General features: G+C 36.6%; 1 protein-coding gene across 1 annotated transcript in view; it reads right to left on the bottom strand.

The window, feature by feature from the left end:
• LOC123307357 (orexin receptor type 1-like) overlaps positions 1-17,061 on the bottom strand; it is a 58,870-nt gene continuing 41,809 nt past the window's right edge. Inside the window, exons 6-8 of the mRNA XM_044889635.1 lie at positions 14,783-14,939; positions 9,239-9,351; positions 1-294 (exon numbers count right to left, since the gene is read on the bottom strand). Coding sequence (XP_044745570.1) covers positions 122-294; positions 9,239-9,351; positions 14,783-14,939 — 443 coding nt within the window. The 3' untranslated portion in view covers positions 1-121. The remainder of the gene's footprint in view (positions 295-9,238; positions 9,352-14,782; positions 14,940-17,061) is intronic.

Below are 17,061 nucleotides of genomic sequence, written 5' to 3'. Positions count from 1 at the left end.
GATAAAAAAGGCAAGCTCCATCGAAAGTGTGTGGCAAAAGGGATTTTTCACCCTCTATTATTTGTTCCCGAACATCTCATTAAAAATGAACTGTCGCGTACAGTTATTCTCGTGATAAATTTCAGTTGATCTTGGTGTGGATATTGTTCAAAGGGATTATCTCCGTCCTGGACCTGGTGCTCTGCCTGTTCGCTGTATACCTATAGATGTACGTGCTGGTCCTGCCGTTTCCTTCCGAGTGCTCGTTGGCGCTGCATTTCGAAAACGACGATTGAAACTCTTTCCGGAATTTCCCTGAAAAGAAAAATGTTATTATTTTTCGCAGCACACAATGGGGACGGACCGACGGCGATAAAAAGGCGCTGTTTTTCCACCGAAATAGAATTTATTCCATTAACTTCGACGTCGGAGATTATTGTTCGAAATGAAAAAAAATTCGGCCGGACCTCTCTGTTGTTCCGCCCCGCGAGACCGGAACGACAATGACATTATTGTTTTTTCGGGAATGTGGCCGGACCAACAGCCGGTTATCAATCAGCGGCATCGGCCTTATTATAAAGGGTTCTTTTTCATTATGAACGCTTCGTCGTGGATACAAATGTACTGCTGGAGCCTGGAGGGAAATATTAGAATGAATTTTGGAATTTGGAATTTTTCAGGGGTTGTTTTTATACATCCTTTTTGTATACATGTCTCTTAGAGTTATACTCCATTCACTTTTATTTTAGCAGTCGGTTGGCCATGGAAATTTGACACATTTCACTCTGTATACAGTACGAAAATGTGGTGTTTTGAAGCTTGTCAAAACATTTTTGGGTTTTAAATCAACGCTATGTTGCCCGTTCTACGTGAAAGTTTCTGTTATTACGTATTTTATTACAATGTCGAATCTCTTCGGAAAATATGTGACGAACATAATTGAAGTTTATACAAACTGATTGAAGGCATACCAAATCCAGTTAATTGCATGTAAAATACAAGAGATCAGTATAATATCATAATATGCACTAGCTTGAGGAGTGTTAATATTCGTTATCTTCTCTGGCTAAAGTTTGAATACGTTACATCAGTTGTAGATTTCAAAAATATTAACCTGAAGATGAAATGCATATATTGCAGTGGTTGGGAATGGGTATCTCCCGAAGGAATTAACAGATAATTACAAGAATGTTAAGTTCTTCAACAAAAATCATATTGCATCAATATAAGTAAAAGGAATTACAGGAAGTTTCAAGTCAAGATGAACTTCACCTTGGAACAAAAATTTCACATGAATAAACAATTAACAGGACAACTGGCGTGTATTTGTGGCTGTTCATCTTAATACATTGATAAAATGATAATAATTAGGTATTTATTGGTACCTTAAAACACTTACAATGAATAGGACAAGTCAAATGAAAAATCAATTTTCGGGAACTTATTCTACGATGACATTCATCGAAAATCCTGTAGTGAACTTTTCGCATTAATTCACTCAAACATAAAATTCTCAAATGCCACCACTTTTTTGGGTCTCCCAATAGAAGGAAATTCTTCGTCATCCTCTTCATTCACAATCTTTCTGCTTGTGTAAATATTCAGCTGAATTATGAGTCGTTTAGATTCAGATGAAACATTATATAAATTCTCTTACATTGAATATGTTCGCTACAGTCTGACGTATTGTGGATTTTAGAATATCAGGGTATAACTATTTGAATGAGCGGACCTGAATTCTAAATAGCACTTCCTGAAACCCTGTCTCTTTTTTCAATCACTTTCGGCATTTTCGTAAAGAAAAATGATATTAGTTGTGGCAACGGACTTATGACATCAACGATATTCCATGAGTGCCAACCCTACTCCGTTCTAGTTAAAAATACTTGAGAAAATTATTTCATGGCCAACCGACTGCTAAAATAAATGTGAATGGAGTATAGGTAAGTAATCGATCAAAATTTGAGATGAAAAAGTAGAAAAAAAGCATCAAAAAATACGAGAAAATGAAGTTTTCAAATATAAAAAAATGGCCATAGATTACCATTTGATATTTTTCGGATATCACCTTGGGGTAGCCCTTAAAGAATGTCATCATATTGATGCTCCACTTTTTAAATCTGTATCAATCCAATGACTAGGGGACGTAAAACACACTGTACTTTTCTACGACCCAAACATAATCCATGAAATGAGAATACTCTGAGACCTGAGGAATGTCGCTACAGTTTTTTGGGATTCTTGTAGAGAATTCATGTTGATGATTAGGGTAGGAGAATCCCTGATAGTTGCTATTCAAAGTTACTGACCACTTTACGAGAAAAATAAGTATGAGAATTGATTGCAGGACAATGCCCTTGAAATAAAATCGCATTTCCTATGAGAAGACCATTCGTGAACAACTGGAACATACACAATATTCATTTGTAATTTTCCTATAACGAAAAGATGATCTTCTGCTCGGCATATCAAGATAAATTTTGTTTCTGAACTTCTGGAGTTGTGTATATTAAATATTTTGACTTCCACATCTTGTTTACTTATGAAGTATTGGATCATCACTCATTGATAATAAGATGAAATTAATGGTTTCTTTAATCCATAAACCCAAATTTACCCAGAATAATAGAATTAATATCATATCATCAATAACAAATGATTATCACTCTGCAATATTTTTTCCTCCCAAGACGAGTGTGGTTGATTATTTTCGCGAGAAATTTAACGACAATCATAAAAAGAATAAGGTAATCACCATAAATTCAGATGAACCCTGCGTAAAACTTTTATGTAACAGCCTGATTCGACATTGAAGTAGATTAACTGTGCATTATGACTGATTAAGATTTTAGGGAAAAACAATAATAAGGATTTTATAATTTAGGGTTTCTTAGGGATTCGTTTATTCCATATTGCTATCTATTTCTGTTTTGTTATTTTCATTGTTGTTTGTTAAATATCTTGTTAACGACAACGGATAAGAATTATTCATTAATAAGAGTCATAAAAAATTAGCATTGCCTTCAGAATATTATCGAAGACGTCATATTTCAAATTTGGGACTATGTATAACCTTCTCTTGCATAAAAAAGGCAAATAAAAATACCAATCAACCTGCTCGAGCATATTCACAAAAAAAAACTGTGTTTTATTGTCTTAATTTATTCTAAGTTCATCATTATCGCTGCTTATGTTAATATACTAACGATTTGAACTCACTTTTTTAATGTCAGTCAAAATCGGCGGACAATAAATCAGTATTCCAGCTTCAAAGAATCTTCGTTCTCTGTAGCGTAGTCGCATCTTGTTCTATTGAAAGTGCTCCTGTTTGTCTTCCGGTATATGGCGCTAAATTCATAGGTGTCCGTTCTGCTTCTCTGGCAGCTATGTTCGAAAGCTCGTCGGAATTCTTTGCGAAATTTACCTGCGCCAATAAAAATCATTATGAACTCAGTGTTTCGTTTCGGATAAAGAACTAACTAGGCCTAAATCTTTGAGAACAAAATCACAATGTTTTTGTTTGATCGTTTATGATTTCATTACCGTATCGGATACGACAATGAACTCATTGCTGTGCTGCTGATCCAGCCAATATCGAACCGATCAACTTTGATCTTGGACTGTTCAATGATTGAAAAATGTTAGTTTATGAGCGGTAGTACGGTAAGTCTTTGATGACCGTCTTCTATAAGGAAATGAAATGTGCGACATGGAATGAACTTCACATGCAACTCATATAAGTAGAAAAATTACTGTCCTACACAGAATGCTTCACCAAATTGAATCAGATTATTATACAGGGTGGTCCAGATCGTAACCAAGAAATTTTAACCACGTATTCTACATCAAAAATAAGCCCTAGTTTGTCATATAAACATATGTCGAGAAATGTTTCCTCTCCGAGATACGGGGTGTTAAAATTAAAGAAAAAAAAAGGTTTTTTATTGATAATTTTCACACTGCTTGAAATATTCTGGTAAAAAAAAATAAAACACATTATCATGCATAAAGAAATCGTTCACAAAAATAGTCTTATTATTATGTACCTACCATATCAAATTTTGGCGATTTCTTCATGCATGAGAATGTGTTTTATTTTTTTAACCGGAAACGGTGCCTCGTACAGCAAAAGGTCAAGGATTTAAAAAGTAATTTTCATTGTTGGAAAAACCAGTGGCACATCATTTTTTTATCTGAAAATATTCAGTCTCGCTGCAGTACGGACGCCACTGGTAGAATAGAAAAGAAATTATATTATGCAGAAAGTACTCCTTGACGCTCAAAACCTATGTCTCAAATTTCATAAAAATATTTCAAGCAGTTTGAAAGTTATCAATAAAAAACCTTTTTTTTCTATAATTTCAACACCCCGTATCTCGGAGAGGAAACATTTCTCGACATATGTTTATATGACAAACTAGGGCTCATTTTTTATGTAGAATACGTGGTTGAAATTTCTTGGTTACGATCTGGACCATCCTGTATTATGTGGGATTAATGAATATTTGAGATGTTTCAAAATTAGGTACATAGTCGAAAACGAGTGACGCTGTCGTTTTAATTTTAATTACTATCTAGCTGCTTTTGCATTCAGGAAGTTGGTACTCTACTTTCATCATTGCGTTTGTCCACAGCCAACGGAGTTACCCACGCAAATCTTCCAATATTGCAATGAAATTAATATACCTACTTTCAGTTCCGCCGTGAATGGAAATAGCTTTGGACAACTTGTTTAAGAATTCGATTGCTGTTGACATTTCTTAGTAACTTTCCTAATTGGGCTGCCATTCGCATTTCTTATCAAAAACACTACAAATGTTGGGTTGCTCGGAAAACAATTTCGTTTTTTTTCTCAACAGAGGATTTAATTTTTTTTGTGCATCCATCTCCAAAATTAAGCCCCATGATGATGATTCGAAAACTTCAGTTGTCGAACCATGTATGTACTAATATATATACGAGCCATAACAAGCATGTGCACAAACTCAGAGTTCATGAAAATAGAAATACTCTTCTCAAATTTTCCGATACCCATTCAAAATGTTTCCTCTCGAGCCCGTTCGATTCAGCACCGTTATAACATACGTCAACATCCAATTTATCACCGATAAAAACCCAAAATATACCTGCCCCACCTAATCGATATTCACCCTCCGCTCACGCAAAATGAGATTGCTAACTTCCGCAGAATGTTTTCTTATCGGGTCGGGAATATAATTCATCTCCTGTTGTCGAAAATGCGATATAATATAATATAATATAATATAATAAGAGCGGTCTTCCCTCTTCCCTCTGATCGAAGTCATTGTTTCGTCAGTCGAGATCTGTGGCAACAGCTAGGTGGCATACAGCCACCCTATGATTCGGGGGATGGAAAAAGATAAGGCAATTAGGCTGAATCTTTTATTTGTACAAATATTTCAACAGTAGATTCTTGAGGTCAAAAGAAACACTTTTTTCCTTCATCTTTTTTCCGATTCGACCCTGATAAAAATACACTGCGCAAAAAAATTAACGCACATTATGGAAATCTAAAATTTATTCTACAACTGAAGGTGTTCTCAATGATAATTATTTTTATCAGAATTATGCATGCACTTTCAACGGTTTTCTTCAATACAGTTGTTTTTTCCCAGCAGGAATAAAAAAAGATGATATTATCAGATTTCGAATGTATTGGCTCCATTCTAAAATCAGTTGTTCTCGATCAATTCTAGTGATCAATAGTTTTTCTTTCGTTTGATTTTCTACACTCGATCGCTATGCAACGCGAAACACGCAATTTGACCCAAGAGGAATGTGCCCAAGCGGTAGTTTTGCGAGAAGAAAGGTGGACATACACAAAAATTGCAGAAAGGTTTGGAGTTTACGAGTGTGTCCAGAATGTTGCAGCGATTCAGGGAGACAGGTATGAATGACCGAAGACCAGGACAGGGTAGGACCACGGGTAACAATTCGGGTGCCATTCAAGAACGTTACTTGAGAGTTTCTTCGTTGAGATAACGGTTTGCAACCGCTCGCCTCCTTCAAATTCAGCTTGAGCAAACTCATGAGGTGCAAATTAGCACTCAGACAATAAGAAATCGCCTCAGAGAATATGATTTAAGGTCTCGTGTCGCGGCAAGAGGCCCAGCTCTTACCCCAGCCCATCGAAGGGCGCGTTTGGATTTTGCGAGAAAGCATATCCATTGGGAAGAGGCCGATTGGGAAAGAGTTCTCTTCACAGATGAGTCTAGATTCTGCCTCTACCATTGTGATCGACGTTCCCTTGTATACAGACGTCCACATGAAAGATATGCTCAGTGCAATCTCCTGAATACTACTGGTTTCGGGGGAGGATCGATTATGGTATGGGGTGGAATATCTTTGACTGCTCGCACAGACCTAGTGGTCGTTGATAATGGAGCTATGAATGCTGATAAGTATATAAGGAACATTCTTGAAGAGCATTTAGTGCCATTTGCCCCATACATTGGTGAAAATTTCATTTTTATGGACGATAATGCCAGACCCCATCGTGCGCGCATCGTTCAGGAGTACCTTGAAGAGGTTGAAGTCTCTCGAATGGAATGGCCAGCAAGCAGTCCAGATCTCAATCCGATTGAGCAGCTTTGGGACAACCTCAATAGAAGGCTGAGAAGTTCAGAAAATCATCCAGCTACTCTTAATGACTTAGGAATCCAACTCGGAGAAATCTGGGAAGGATTAGATCAGAACATTTCAAGATCACTCATTTTGAGTATGAACCGTCGTTGCCGAGCTGTAATTAACGCAAGGGGTGGAAATATTAAGTATTAAATCACTTATCAGCCTTTCAGTATTTTGAAAATTGTTCATTTCTCTTTTTCCACATAAGATTCGGTGAAATCCTGAATTTTTCTTCCATTTAATGTGTCTTGTTTCGTTCAAAACCTTCCCGAGAGAACATAAAAAATAAGTTATAAAGTCAATGTAGAGTTAACTTTGATTAAAATTGAGATTTGCAGAATGTGCGTTAATTTTTTTGCGCAGTGTATTTGTACGACTCAAAAACTCATCCTGTATAATTTCTAGGGATGATATACGCTTCACGTAATGCTTAGCTTTTCCCAAAATCAGACTAACGAACACATATTTCAGCTAATTAGATATAATCGACACAAATACCCAGATACCTTGAGGTCCACTTCATTGTAATATATAAATAACAAGAACTTCAACATGATAAATGAACTGAAATTTCTCTCCCCCTGTGGAGAAAAATTCAAACCGCACTGGATGTATGTACTCCGATCAGTATGGGCGAATTCCAGTATTTCATCAATGACATGTAATCTTGGTCCATTAATAATGCCGTCATACCATCACGAAATCACATTAAGGGCTATATACATTTCCGATAACCGAGTTATAATATCATTCGGTAGGAATGCCTCGGGATCCTCGAAGTTGCCTTGGTCGGTCTGGTTGTTCCAGCTCGAAGGGACTGATTTATCCCTCTTGCTGCTGCAACGTCACGCCTTTTCCCTGTCCATAGATTGATACGACAAACAGTTTGAGATAATAGACCCTGCTACGATTGTCCGGAAGGCGTTCTACGATCGTTATTTTATTAGCTGTAACTCGCCTACTTGTACGGCTGTAATCGAATTCGAATCCGGGTATTTGAAGAGGCTCCATTCACGAGCCTCATTCTAGGTAGACATGTCTTACTATTTGGACAGCGTTTTCTCGTAAACTCGAAATCGACGAAACGTATCTGAGAGTTTTGCCGGCATCTCATAACACACTCCCTGCAAGGAAATGGATGTTTGGGAGGTTGTATTTGACTACACTTTATTCATAAGGAAACCTAAGTGTATCTCAGAAGTCTGGATGGCACATAATATATGGCTAATAACTCTCATGACCACTGTTGAAAATTAAGCGATGTCCATTCCAACCTTGCTCTTGACTACGCTCCTGACTAGTTCCAAACGTCAACGTATTCATATACGTAAATTCTATGGTACTTCCAAAAAAAGGTGATTGACCGACGCAGCAGCCCCACTCTGAGAGATTCATTCTCCTCACAGATTCTGTTTGTTGATGAATTCATTTCTCTTGTATATATCTCGAATATTGCAAAACTTCTCTATCAGTTCACCTCTTTAAGTAATTCTTTTTGAAGTCTTCTCATTCAATTTTGGTGCTAACTAACTCTACGCAAAAGGTTATATACTCTCAGTGTTCTCAAAATCATTAATTTCTCCATTTTCACGTTCTGTCTTGATTTCATTATGTATGAAAAGTGTCTAGTGATTTTCAGACTTCTCTAGATTTTCTCACGTGGAACTGGATTTGTTGCACCAGAATTGAACTTTCACAAGTCCTTCGCTTTGATAACGAATGCTGATTTATTACCTTCTCATACTTTTCCCACGAATTTGAATCAGTTTTATTTTATTTTTCAAGTCAAATCTGTTGTTAACCTCTTGTCCTGGTTCCACCCTGGAAGGCCTGCTCTGGTAATCGTGTACTTTCTCAGTTGGTATGACGGCCTCAGCCCTCATTATACTTTCTTGTAATCTCATAAATATATTCTCATATTCATTCATCTTGCTCGATATACAGATTACATCTCAAGCCTTCTACTCTTCTCGAAACCAACGATTAGTGGTTTTCCTCATTCAGTACTCTCATTATGTATCGCTCATAATTCATCAATTGTATCTCGTATTTTTCTGATGGACGTTCTGATCGTGTTTACTTGTGAGCAGTCCATTTCTGTAAATGTTTTATTCAGAAATGAATTTTGCACTCTTCAAGACCAATGTTGTTTACTCATATGTAATGTATTCTTCTCAATGCTGAATTTTTTCATCATAACATTTCTATAGGTGAGATAGCTGATGTGATATTTGATGGGCTTTTTAGGGAAAGCAGGCTCTCTGACTTTTAATTCTCTTCAACTCAAATACTTGTATGGGTGATGAATTTCGAATTGTTTTCAAATTTCTGTGTTTTCTAATACCACAACTAATAATAATTCAGTGGCAATTTTTCTTTTCTCTTCACCTTTTAGTGAGAAGAAGATGAACTTATATAGGCTCGAAAAAGCTATGTCCTATACGAATAAATTACTGAAGATATCAAAATGAAATACTAAATTTCTTAAGAAATTGAATCCAAACATAAACCACATGCACGACGATGATCATCATCAAAACGCTCTCCCAACAAAAAATTAAGAATTCGAAGAGATTATAGAATGTTTCTAACTGAGGTTTCATCGACTCACCGCTCATGAAGTTATATATGATGGGATTTACAGCACTATTGGCGTAGCAGAGCCAGTGGGAGATCATCGCAACCGCCCTGTTGGCCTCGCTGTTCCTCAGCTCCACTGTCAACCTGTAAATTAAAATAATCGATTGGTTTATTTCGGGCGAATCATATTCAAATTGGATGTTTGCTTAGAATTACAGAGTTACGTTGGAATCGTGCAACAGGGTGCTTCCAGAAAATGGATATATTCATGACAGATCGACATGTGCCTATTGTGATTCAAATACTGTACCATCGAAATGATGCATAATAAACGTGTCGAGCATTGTACTCTCATTCGGAAGGTTTTGAATAAATGCAGAAAATCTTTCCCCTACATTCAATAGATTATTTTGAATTTCACAATAATTTTCTGGTGAATTTTTCAGTTTCATTTTTAACACTTCATTTTGGTCCGATCTGAAAAAGATCTGAAACTAACCTTGTTTAAAAACTCTTGAGGATCATATATGTAATTATAATATATTATTATTTGAGGACGAATCGATTTTTTCAACTATGGTATCTGGTCAAACGAATTTCCTGTTTGTAATAGAAGGAGATGATTATTTCCTATATGGGATGGCTGCAATAAATTGGAAAATCATGTTCGGAAAACAGCTCGTTATTGACGTTTTTATGAAAGTAACGAGCAATAAATGCGGTCTCCAATGAACTGTATGGTCGGTTGTGATTAATGAAACCACGATATGTGAGAGCGATATAATTCCGATATATCAAACACATATATAGTGTGTTTTCCGGTAACATATTTCTATTCAACGAAAGCGAAACTTATTCATCATATATAGAAAAAGGTTCAGGTCGTAATTTCAATATCTCCACATTGCAAGTTTGTTGCAAGCAAGACTGCTTCAAAGTAGGGAATGACAAAATGAAAATTCTACCTGATGGAGTCTGCATACTTGAAAAAGGTTCCTTCTATTAGAAAAACCTTGACATCAACCTGCCACCTCCTACACCTTACCAAAAATATAGAAGATAGATTTTTCTCTGCACATTCTCATCGTATCTCTGTAGAGATTGCTCGAATTTTAGATGTCATTGCTCAGTCTAATCCTCAGATCTACGATGGCTACATGGACCTTCCCTAATTATCAGATGAACCGTATAGATTTTCCCATTTCATTCTCCAAAAATAACATGAATTTCTACATCTACCAACCACTTAATCTGCCTAAAGTCGATGGGATTATAGAAGGCCGTTTGTTCAGGAGCTTTCATAAAAACATACGAACACGGACAACAAGCGGGGAGTTGATAAATGATTCGGCGTATCGCATAAAAATATTACATAATTTTTCAGCCCTTCCATGAGTTAATTGAGAACATCAGGCATGTGCTCACCAAAGGTTTATCTTATTCTGTTTTTAACCCAACTGAGTTTGGCAAAAAAAACAGATGAAAAAGATATTCCATTCAGGATGAAATAACAAGTCCACAGTTCTCTTATTCCTTCATGATAGATATTTGCTTGTATGAAGATTTATTTTCAACAAAAAAACGGAATCAGATTTCTGTAACGAAAAAATATCTCAGGGTATATTTTATTTCCTTTGATGATCTGAATGGGAAATTGTATATGGACGAAACTGTTGAACGAAGGAACAACCTTTTTTCGAAAACAAATTCCGTAAAAGGTAAAAGCAAAACTGTTATTCATTCCTTAGCAAATTGGGAAGTCGTGCATGCCATCTGTATGATGTCCATAAATGAAATCTATTCGAGCTCAACTCAATGGAATGCTGGTTTATTTCACAATATTTCTTTGCTTCTCGGAAATTGGTGCTTTGTCCTTTGAAATCGACTGAAGCTTCATCGGGTGCAAAAAATTCGTAGTTATGTATATTACCTATAGGTATACGTTGGGTATGAGGAAATAGGATCAATTTAAATACGCGTTTTTTTTGTGATGCTGCAACTCCCTTTATAAAAGAATTCAGAACGTTCGATTTCAGTCTTTTCTGACGTTAATATTATAATTGGTAGATCAATATAACCAAAGCTATTGAAGTTAGATTCTCATAGAAATGCTTGTGAATTGAAGAATTTGCAGAATGGCGAAACCGCCGGTTCCCAAATCACTTCTAGATATCAACTTTGTTTTTAGAGTATGATGATTATTTGGGATTTGTTTTTTATGTTTTACAATGCTAAATCGTCAACTCGTACAGATCCCCAATAGTTAATAATAGGTTTCACTTATTCTGTGCGGAAAAGCTCTTAATTCTTTTACTCTTCAGTGAAAAAAAGAAATATAAACTAAACATACTCTTGTAATATCTATTACCTCCTCGTTGGAAGAAAATTTATGACCTTTTAAACTTTTTTCAGTTGAGGAAAGGGATGATAGTCGGATGGAGCCAAATCTGGTGAATAAAGGGGAGTTCTAGTAATTCAAACCCTAAATCATGGATTTTTTGCATGGTAATATGAGATTTGTGTGCAGGGTCGTTGTTCTGCAAAAACAAAACACCTTTGTATAGCTTTCCGCGTCTTTTCTCTTTAATTTTTTCCCGTAGAGTGGTCTGTAATATTGAATAGTAATCTCCGGTTATTATTCAACCCTTATCCAAAAAATTAAACATTATTACTCCATGGCAATCCCAAAAAATTTAAGCAAGAACTTTTCCAGCAGATTTTTGTACACGAAACTTCTTAGGTCTTGGAGAACCAGAGTGTCGCCATTCCATCGATTGTTGCTTTGTTTCTGGATCGTAGAAATGTACCCAAGTCTCATCCATAGCAACAATTCGGTTTAAGAAGTCTACATAGTTTTCAAATCGAGCACAGATCGAACGCGATGCTTCTACCCATGCAAGCTTTTGGTCAACATCCAAACATTTGGGGATCCATTTTGCAGCAATTTTTCTCAGGTCCAAATTGACGTGAACTATATGATGAACGCGTTCGTATGAAATATTCAGTGCTTCAGGTATCCGTGTCAGCCCAATTCGACGGTCTGATAAAATCATGTCATGAACTGCATCGATATTTTCGGGGACTGACACAGAAACTGGCCTTCCCGATCGGTCATCATCTTCAATGGAAAATTTACCACTTTTTAAGCTTGCAGTCCAATTTTTCACGGTCGCATACGAAGGACATTGATCACCAAGGGTATTAAGCATATCTTCGTAAATCTTAACTCTTTCAAATACAGGTACTTGATGATGGCTTGATACTCCAATTTTTCGATATTCACAATTTCGGTGGATATCTTCTTTATTTTATTTCAATTCGTAACTCTGGTTTACTTTTTTGACCTCAAACTTCACACTGACACTTCTAATGAGTTATTGTTCGTTGCTATGGTAACGCAATATTTTTTTATGCATAGAACTGCTCTAGGCTAACTAGATATCAAAACATCCTCGTACTGATAGATATCACAACATGTCCACCAATTTAGGAAAACCTTTACGGTATATTCATTCCAATTCACTGAAATCTGGCACATAATTCGAATAATTCCAAAGCCAATAGGTGTACCAGCATTCTTTCATACAAATTTCAGTCTTCAATACGATCAACACTATCGTGGTCCAGTAAATCAGCTTTGTCATCACCAATATGGATAAAAATTCAACCGTTAGTAAATCGAACAAATAGTTGACTACAAAAAAATCCCACTGTGCCATCGTTACTCCGATACAGAGCTTTGAGCATCCTGGGTATAAAACTCTTGCACTTTTCGAATGTCGTCACATCGTTACAGTATATTAGAATCTTGTCTGGGCCGTCGTTTTCGATTGAAGCCCACCCAAGCGTGACTTTTCCAATCCGGACCCATAAGAAGATTTCTTCCAAGTTATTTTCCACGCCTTATATATAACCTATAAGACAAGTTGGAGGATCTGATGCATGTAGAAGAATTCCGTATCCACTCGTGAATCTTGATAAAACACCGTTTGATACATTCGATCTGCATCGGAATTTAGGATTTGGCGTCAGTAAGATTGAGGAATAGAATCAGTCACCTACTTTTCCTTCGGGAAGGTATATGATGAACTGAAACTGTTGAACATCACTTGGAAGCCGAAAGACAAACTAACAGCATACTGGTTGATCAATTTGAAGACAAAAGCATAGTTGCTATTACCATAACCCACGTAGGAACTCCCCCTACCGGACAACAAAGTGAAATAATGATTATGACGGAGAACTCCTGAGTGAATCATCCTCTAAATCCTTGACGGAAAGATGAGAAAAACAAATCATCTTCTGGTTGAATAAAACGCGAATTAAACTGCCGTTTTTCGCTGTTCATCCAACTGAATATTTCCCATTCTCTCAACTGAAAGTATTGAGTAACTATTTCAGTATTTTCCCGAAAGGAAATCGAGAATAAGCTGCTTATTTCTGGCATGTTCAATATGTGCTTCAGCTTTATTTTCTGGCCAGCTCAGAATTCCATTTTACATATGTTCTCAACCCACATTCGTGTGGGTATAGTGTAGGTATACTGCGAGCAATTGTTCTATGAAATGGGATAGAAAAATTCCATTCTTTCAATTCTTGAATTTATAATTTGTTCAGAATTCGGGGAAGCAACAGAAGAAATAAGTTATTTTTTGTTCGGAATGATGAAAGACTATGGAAGGTTTCCTTTTGATTCAACAGTTCCCGACAGAAAGCTTCTTAATTAAACTATTTATGCCTGTAACATGTGGTGTTGTTGTGAACGTTAAACAGGCTGAATGATTTCCAATTCCTCATGGGAATCATCGAATATCAAACTGGATTAAACCTCAAAGCCTCCATGACTGCACCGTACTGAATATTTGATATTATTAATCAAGTTTAATCGAACTGGCGATACTACTGAATCAAACAGAGTATCGTCAAATGGATTATGTTTACGCTAACTGATTTATCTTCCCATTGACACAATTATATAGGGAGTTTATAAATGATTGTAGTGAACGAAGAGGGTGGGGCGTCAATTTTGAAATTATTTTATATTTAGTTCAAAAACTTATTCACAAATATTATGGATTGGCAGCATGGGGCTTCGCAGCCAAGACCCACATCAAGAGAATACAGGCCACTGAGAATAAACTCCTTAGAATGTCGATGGATGTACCTCGACAAAGCCAAACAACATCCAAATGAGGAACTACGAAGATTAGTCGACTACGATCCAACAGAAGAAGCTAGAAGGTCTAGAACCTACCTACGAAGACCGAAAGATCAGTTAAGGATTTAAAAAGTAACCAAAGAAGAGCTTAACCTATAAAAGATATAGGCAGCATACAACTATCAACACGACTATGATCGAGTGAGAGTCCAGAAACCATAATTTTCAACTGGTTAATAGGCAAAATGCCCGGAACCTATGAAGAAGCAGTTTAGGGTTTTTATTGGGTCTCGAGCTCAGGAGAGTGAGAATCCCCACACTTGTTCCCCCTAAGGAGAGGGTGGTTCGTCTGTCTCGCAGATTTTCCCCCTGCTACACAAAAAAAAAACTTATTAAGTAACGAGTAAGTATACCTACCTAAGGAGAGAAAGCAGATGCACTGGAAAGTAGCAAATGGCAAACATAGCTACCACGACTACTAACATCTTAGCTGCTTTCTTTCTGCTCTTCAGCTGCCCTTCAGTACTTGCGTTCATGTTCATTGCGAAGGAATTGACATGCCTACCTGAGACATCTGTAACAAACGAGAAACCTTATTGATTTCAGTACTCTATACATTGAAAATATTATTACAGTTTGAATACCCTTCAAATAAGGGTTTTTGGTTCAGCATGGTTCTACCAACAATTTTTCTTCAAAAGTTCGATTATATTCCTAATCACCTAAACCAGAGGCTACAGTTGTTGACGATAATCATCTGATAATATCAGCTAACCCCCTTCAAAATTGTAATATCTGTTGAGCACAAATTTTTCATCACTCGTCGTCATAAAAATTAATATTTTATACTGCCCATCGACACGAATCTATGGATTCGATTTTGAACCGAAAAGCTCTCTGATTAGGACAATTTTCTTCGTAAGAAACGATTTTTAATTTCATGTTGCTGAGGAGAAACTTCTCGATGATTAGAGTGAAAACCTACAACTAGTAGGTATATTGAGGTGAGGCAGTTTTCAACAGGTCCAGTAAACATAGAACTTGTTCTGCTCAAGAAGGAAATACAGTTTTAATTTGGTGCATCTGACGGCTTCATTAAAGAAGATGAATAAAGCGGGGGAAGTAAATTCTTGAATAACATGTAGTCCATCTTCATGTTATCCAAGAATTCACCTTAATTACTGGCTACATGCTGCTTAATCTGTATATGAGACTATTCATCGTGATAATTGAAAAGTATACATCACCACGGCAACTGATTTTAGTGAGGCATGAAGAAAAGATTTATGAATAATTATGGGTTCAACGTTCTATTGATGACCTACTTATAAGGGTTCAATTCTTGTCCCAATTTCGATTTGAAATAGTGAACTGAAGGAATTTCCCCAATTACTCTGGATAGCATACATTCAAATGTAGGTATAGGTACACCTTCTAAAAATGTTTCGTTGGCAAAAAGAAAAGAACAAGAGATATTTCGTTTGAAAGAGTATTTCCTCATTATGAACAGAAAAATAGGTTTATCTGTCGACTGTTTATTTTAGTGATGGTTTCATAGGTTGCCACTGCTTAGAACCACTCAAATTTCCCTTGAGATACAATACGGTATCATGGATTTATTAGATTCATCGTTGGATGCAAACAGACCACTCTTGTATCGAGTATTTTCATTTCCGAACAACCTCGGATCCCCTAATCTCGTTAACAGACCATCACCGCATCAAAATCCGATCTCATTGAAATGTAATCCTATCGAACGAATAACCGAAAAGTACCATCGTGAAATCCCATCCTCCTAATCCAACATAAAGGATCCTCGAACGCTCCGTTACTATTAGGGACTTCCGATCATTGTTGGAGCACGATCACGTAGTTCCAATAGGGGGTATCCATGCCTTCTGGATATACACCTGGAGCGTGTTCGGAATGTCGGATAACGCCACTGTTCGGACCGGCCAAATGGGCCCATTTCAGATTGGCCGTTTTTCGATATTAAACGCACTAGACGTTAGAGTCGTTGAGCGAGCTCTTGGGCGTCTGGAGTTTACGATACTTTCAGACAAGGAGCCGTCATATGATACATTAACACTGGAAAAAATACCCTTATATGAAAGGTACAATAAACTGTCTCCCCATCTCGAGTACAGTAAAGTTGATGTCATTACTTTGCGATTTTTTTACCTGTGTTCCTTCACACTGAATTTTAGGGATTATGATGTGAGGGTTCAGATACAAGGTCGTAGTAATGTCAGTTTCAATTTTCTCGGCTCTAGACGGTCAAAATTCGTTTCAGAAATAATTTTACTTCAAATCTAATTGAGGTATACTCCATTCACATTTATTTTAGCAGTCGGTTGGCCATGAAATAATTTTCTCAAGTTTTCGAGACTAGAACGGAGTAAGGTTGGCACTCATGAAATGTCGTTAATGTCATAACGCCGTTGCCACAACTAATATCAATTTTTATTACGAAAATGCCGAAAGTGATTGAAAAAAGAGACAGGGTTTCAGGAAGTGCTATTTAGAATTCAGGTCCGCTCATTCAAATACTTATACCCCGATATTCTTAAATCCACAATACGTCAGATGTAAGAAAATTTATATAATGTTTCATCTGAATCTATACCACTCATATTTCATCTGAATATTTCCACAATCAGAAAGATTGTGAATGAAGAGGATGACAAAGAATTTCC

This window comes from Coccinella septempunctata, chromosome 2 (assembly GCF_907165205.1).
Source record: "Coccinella septempunctata chromosome 2, icCocSept1.1, whole genome shotgun sequence".
Taxonomy (NCBI): Eukaryota; Metazoa; Arthropoda; class Insecta; order Coleoptera; family Coccinellidae; genus Coccinella; species Coccinella septempunctata.
Note: the sequence above shows the minus strand (reverse complement) of the source record. Positions and strands in the feature narration are given on the sequence as shown.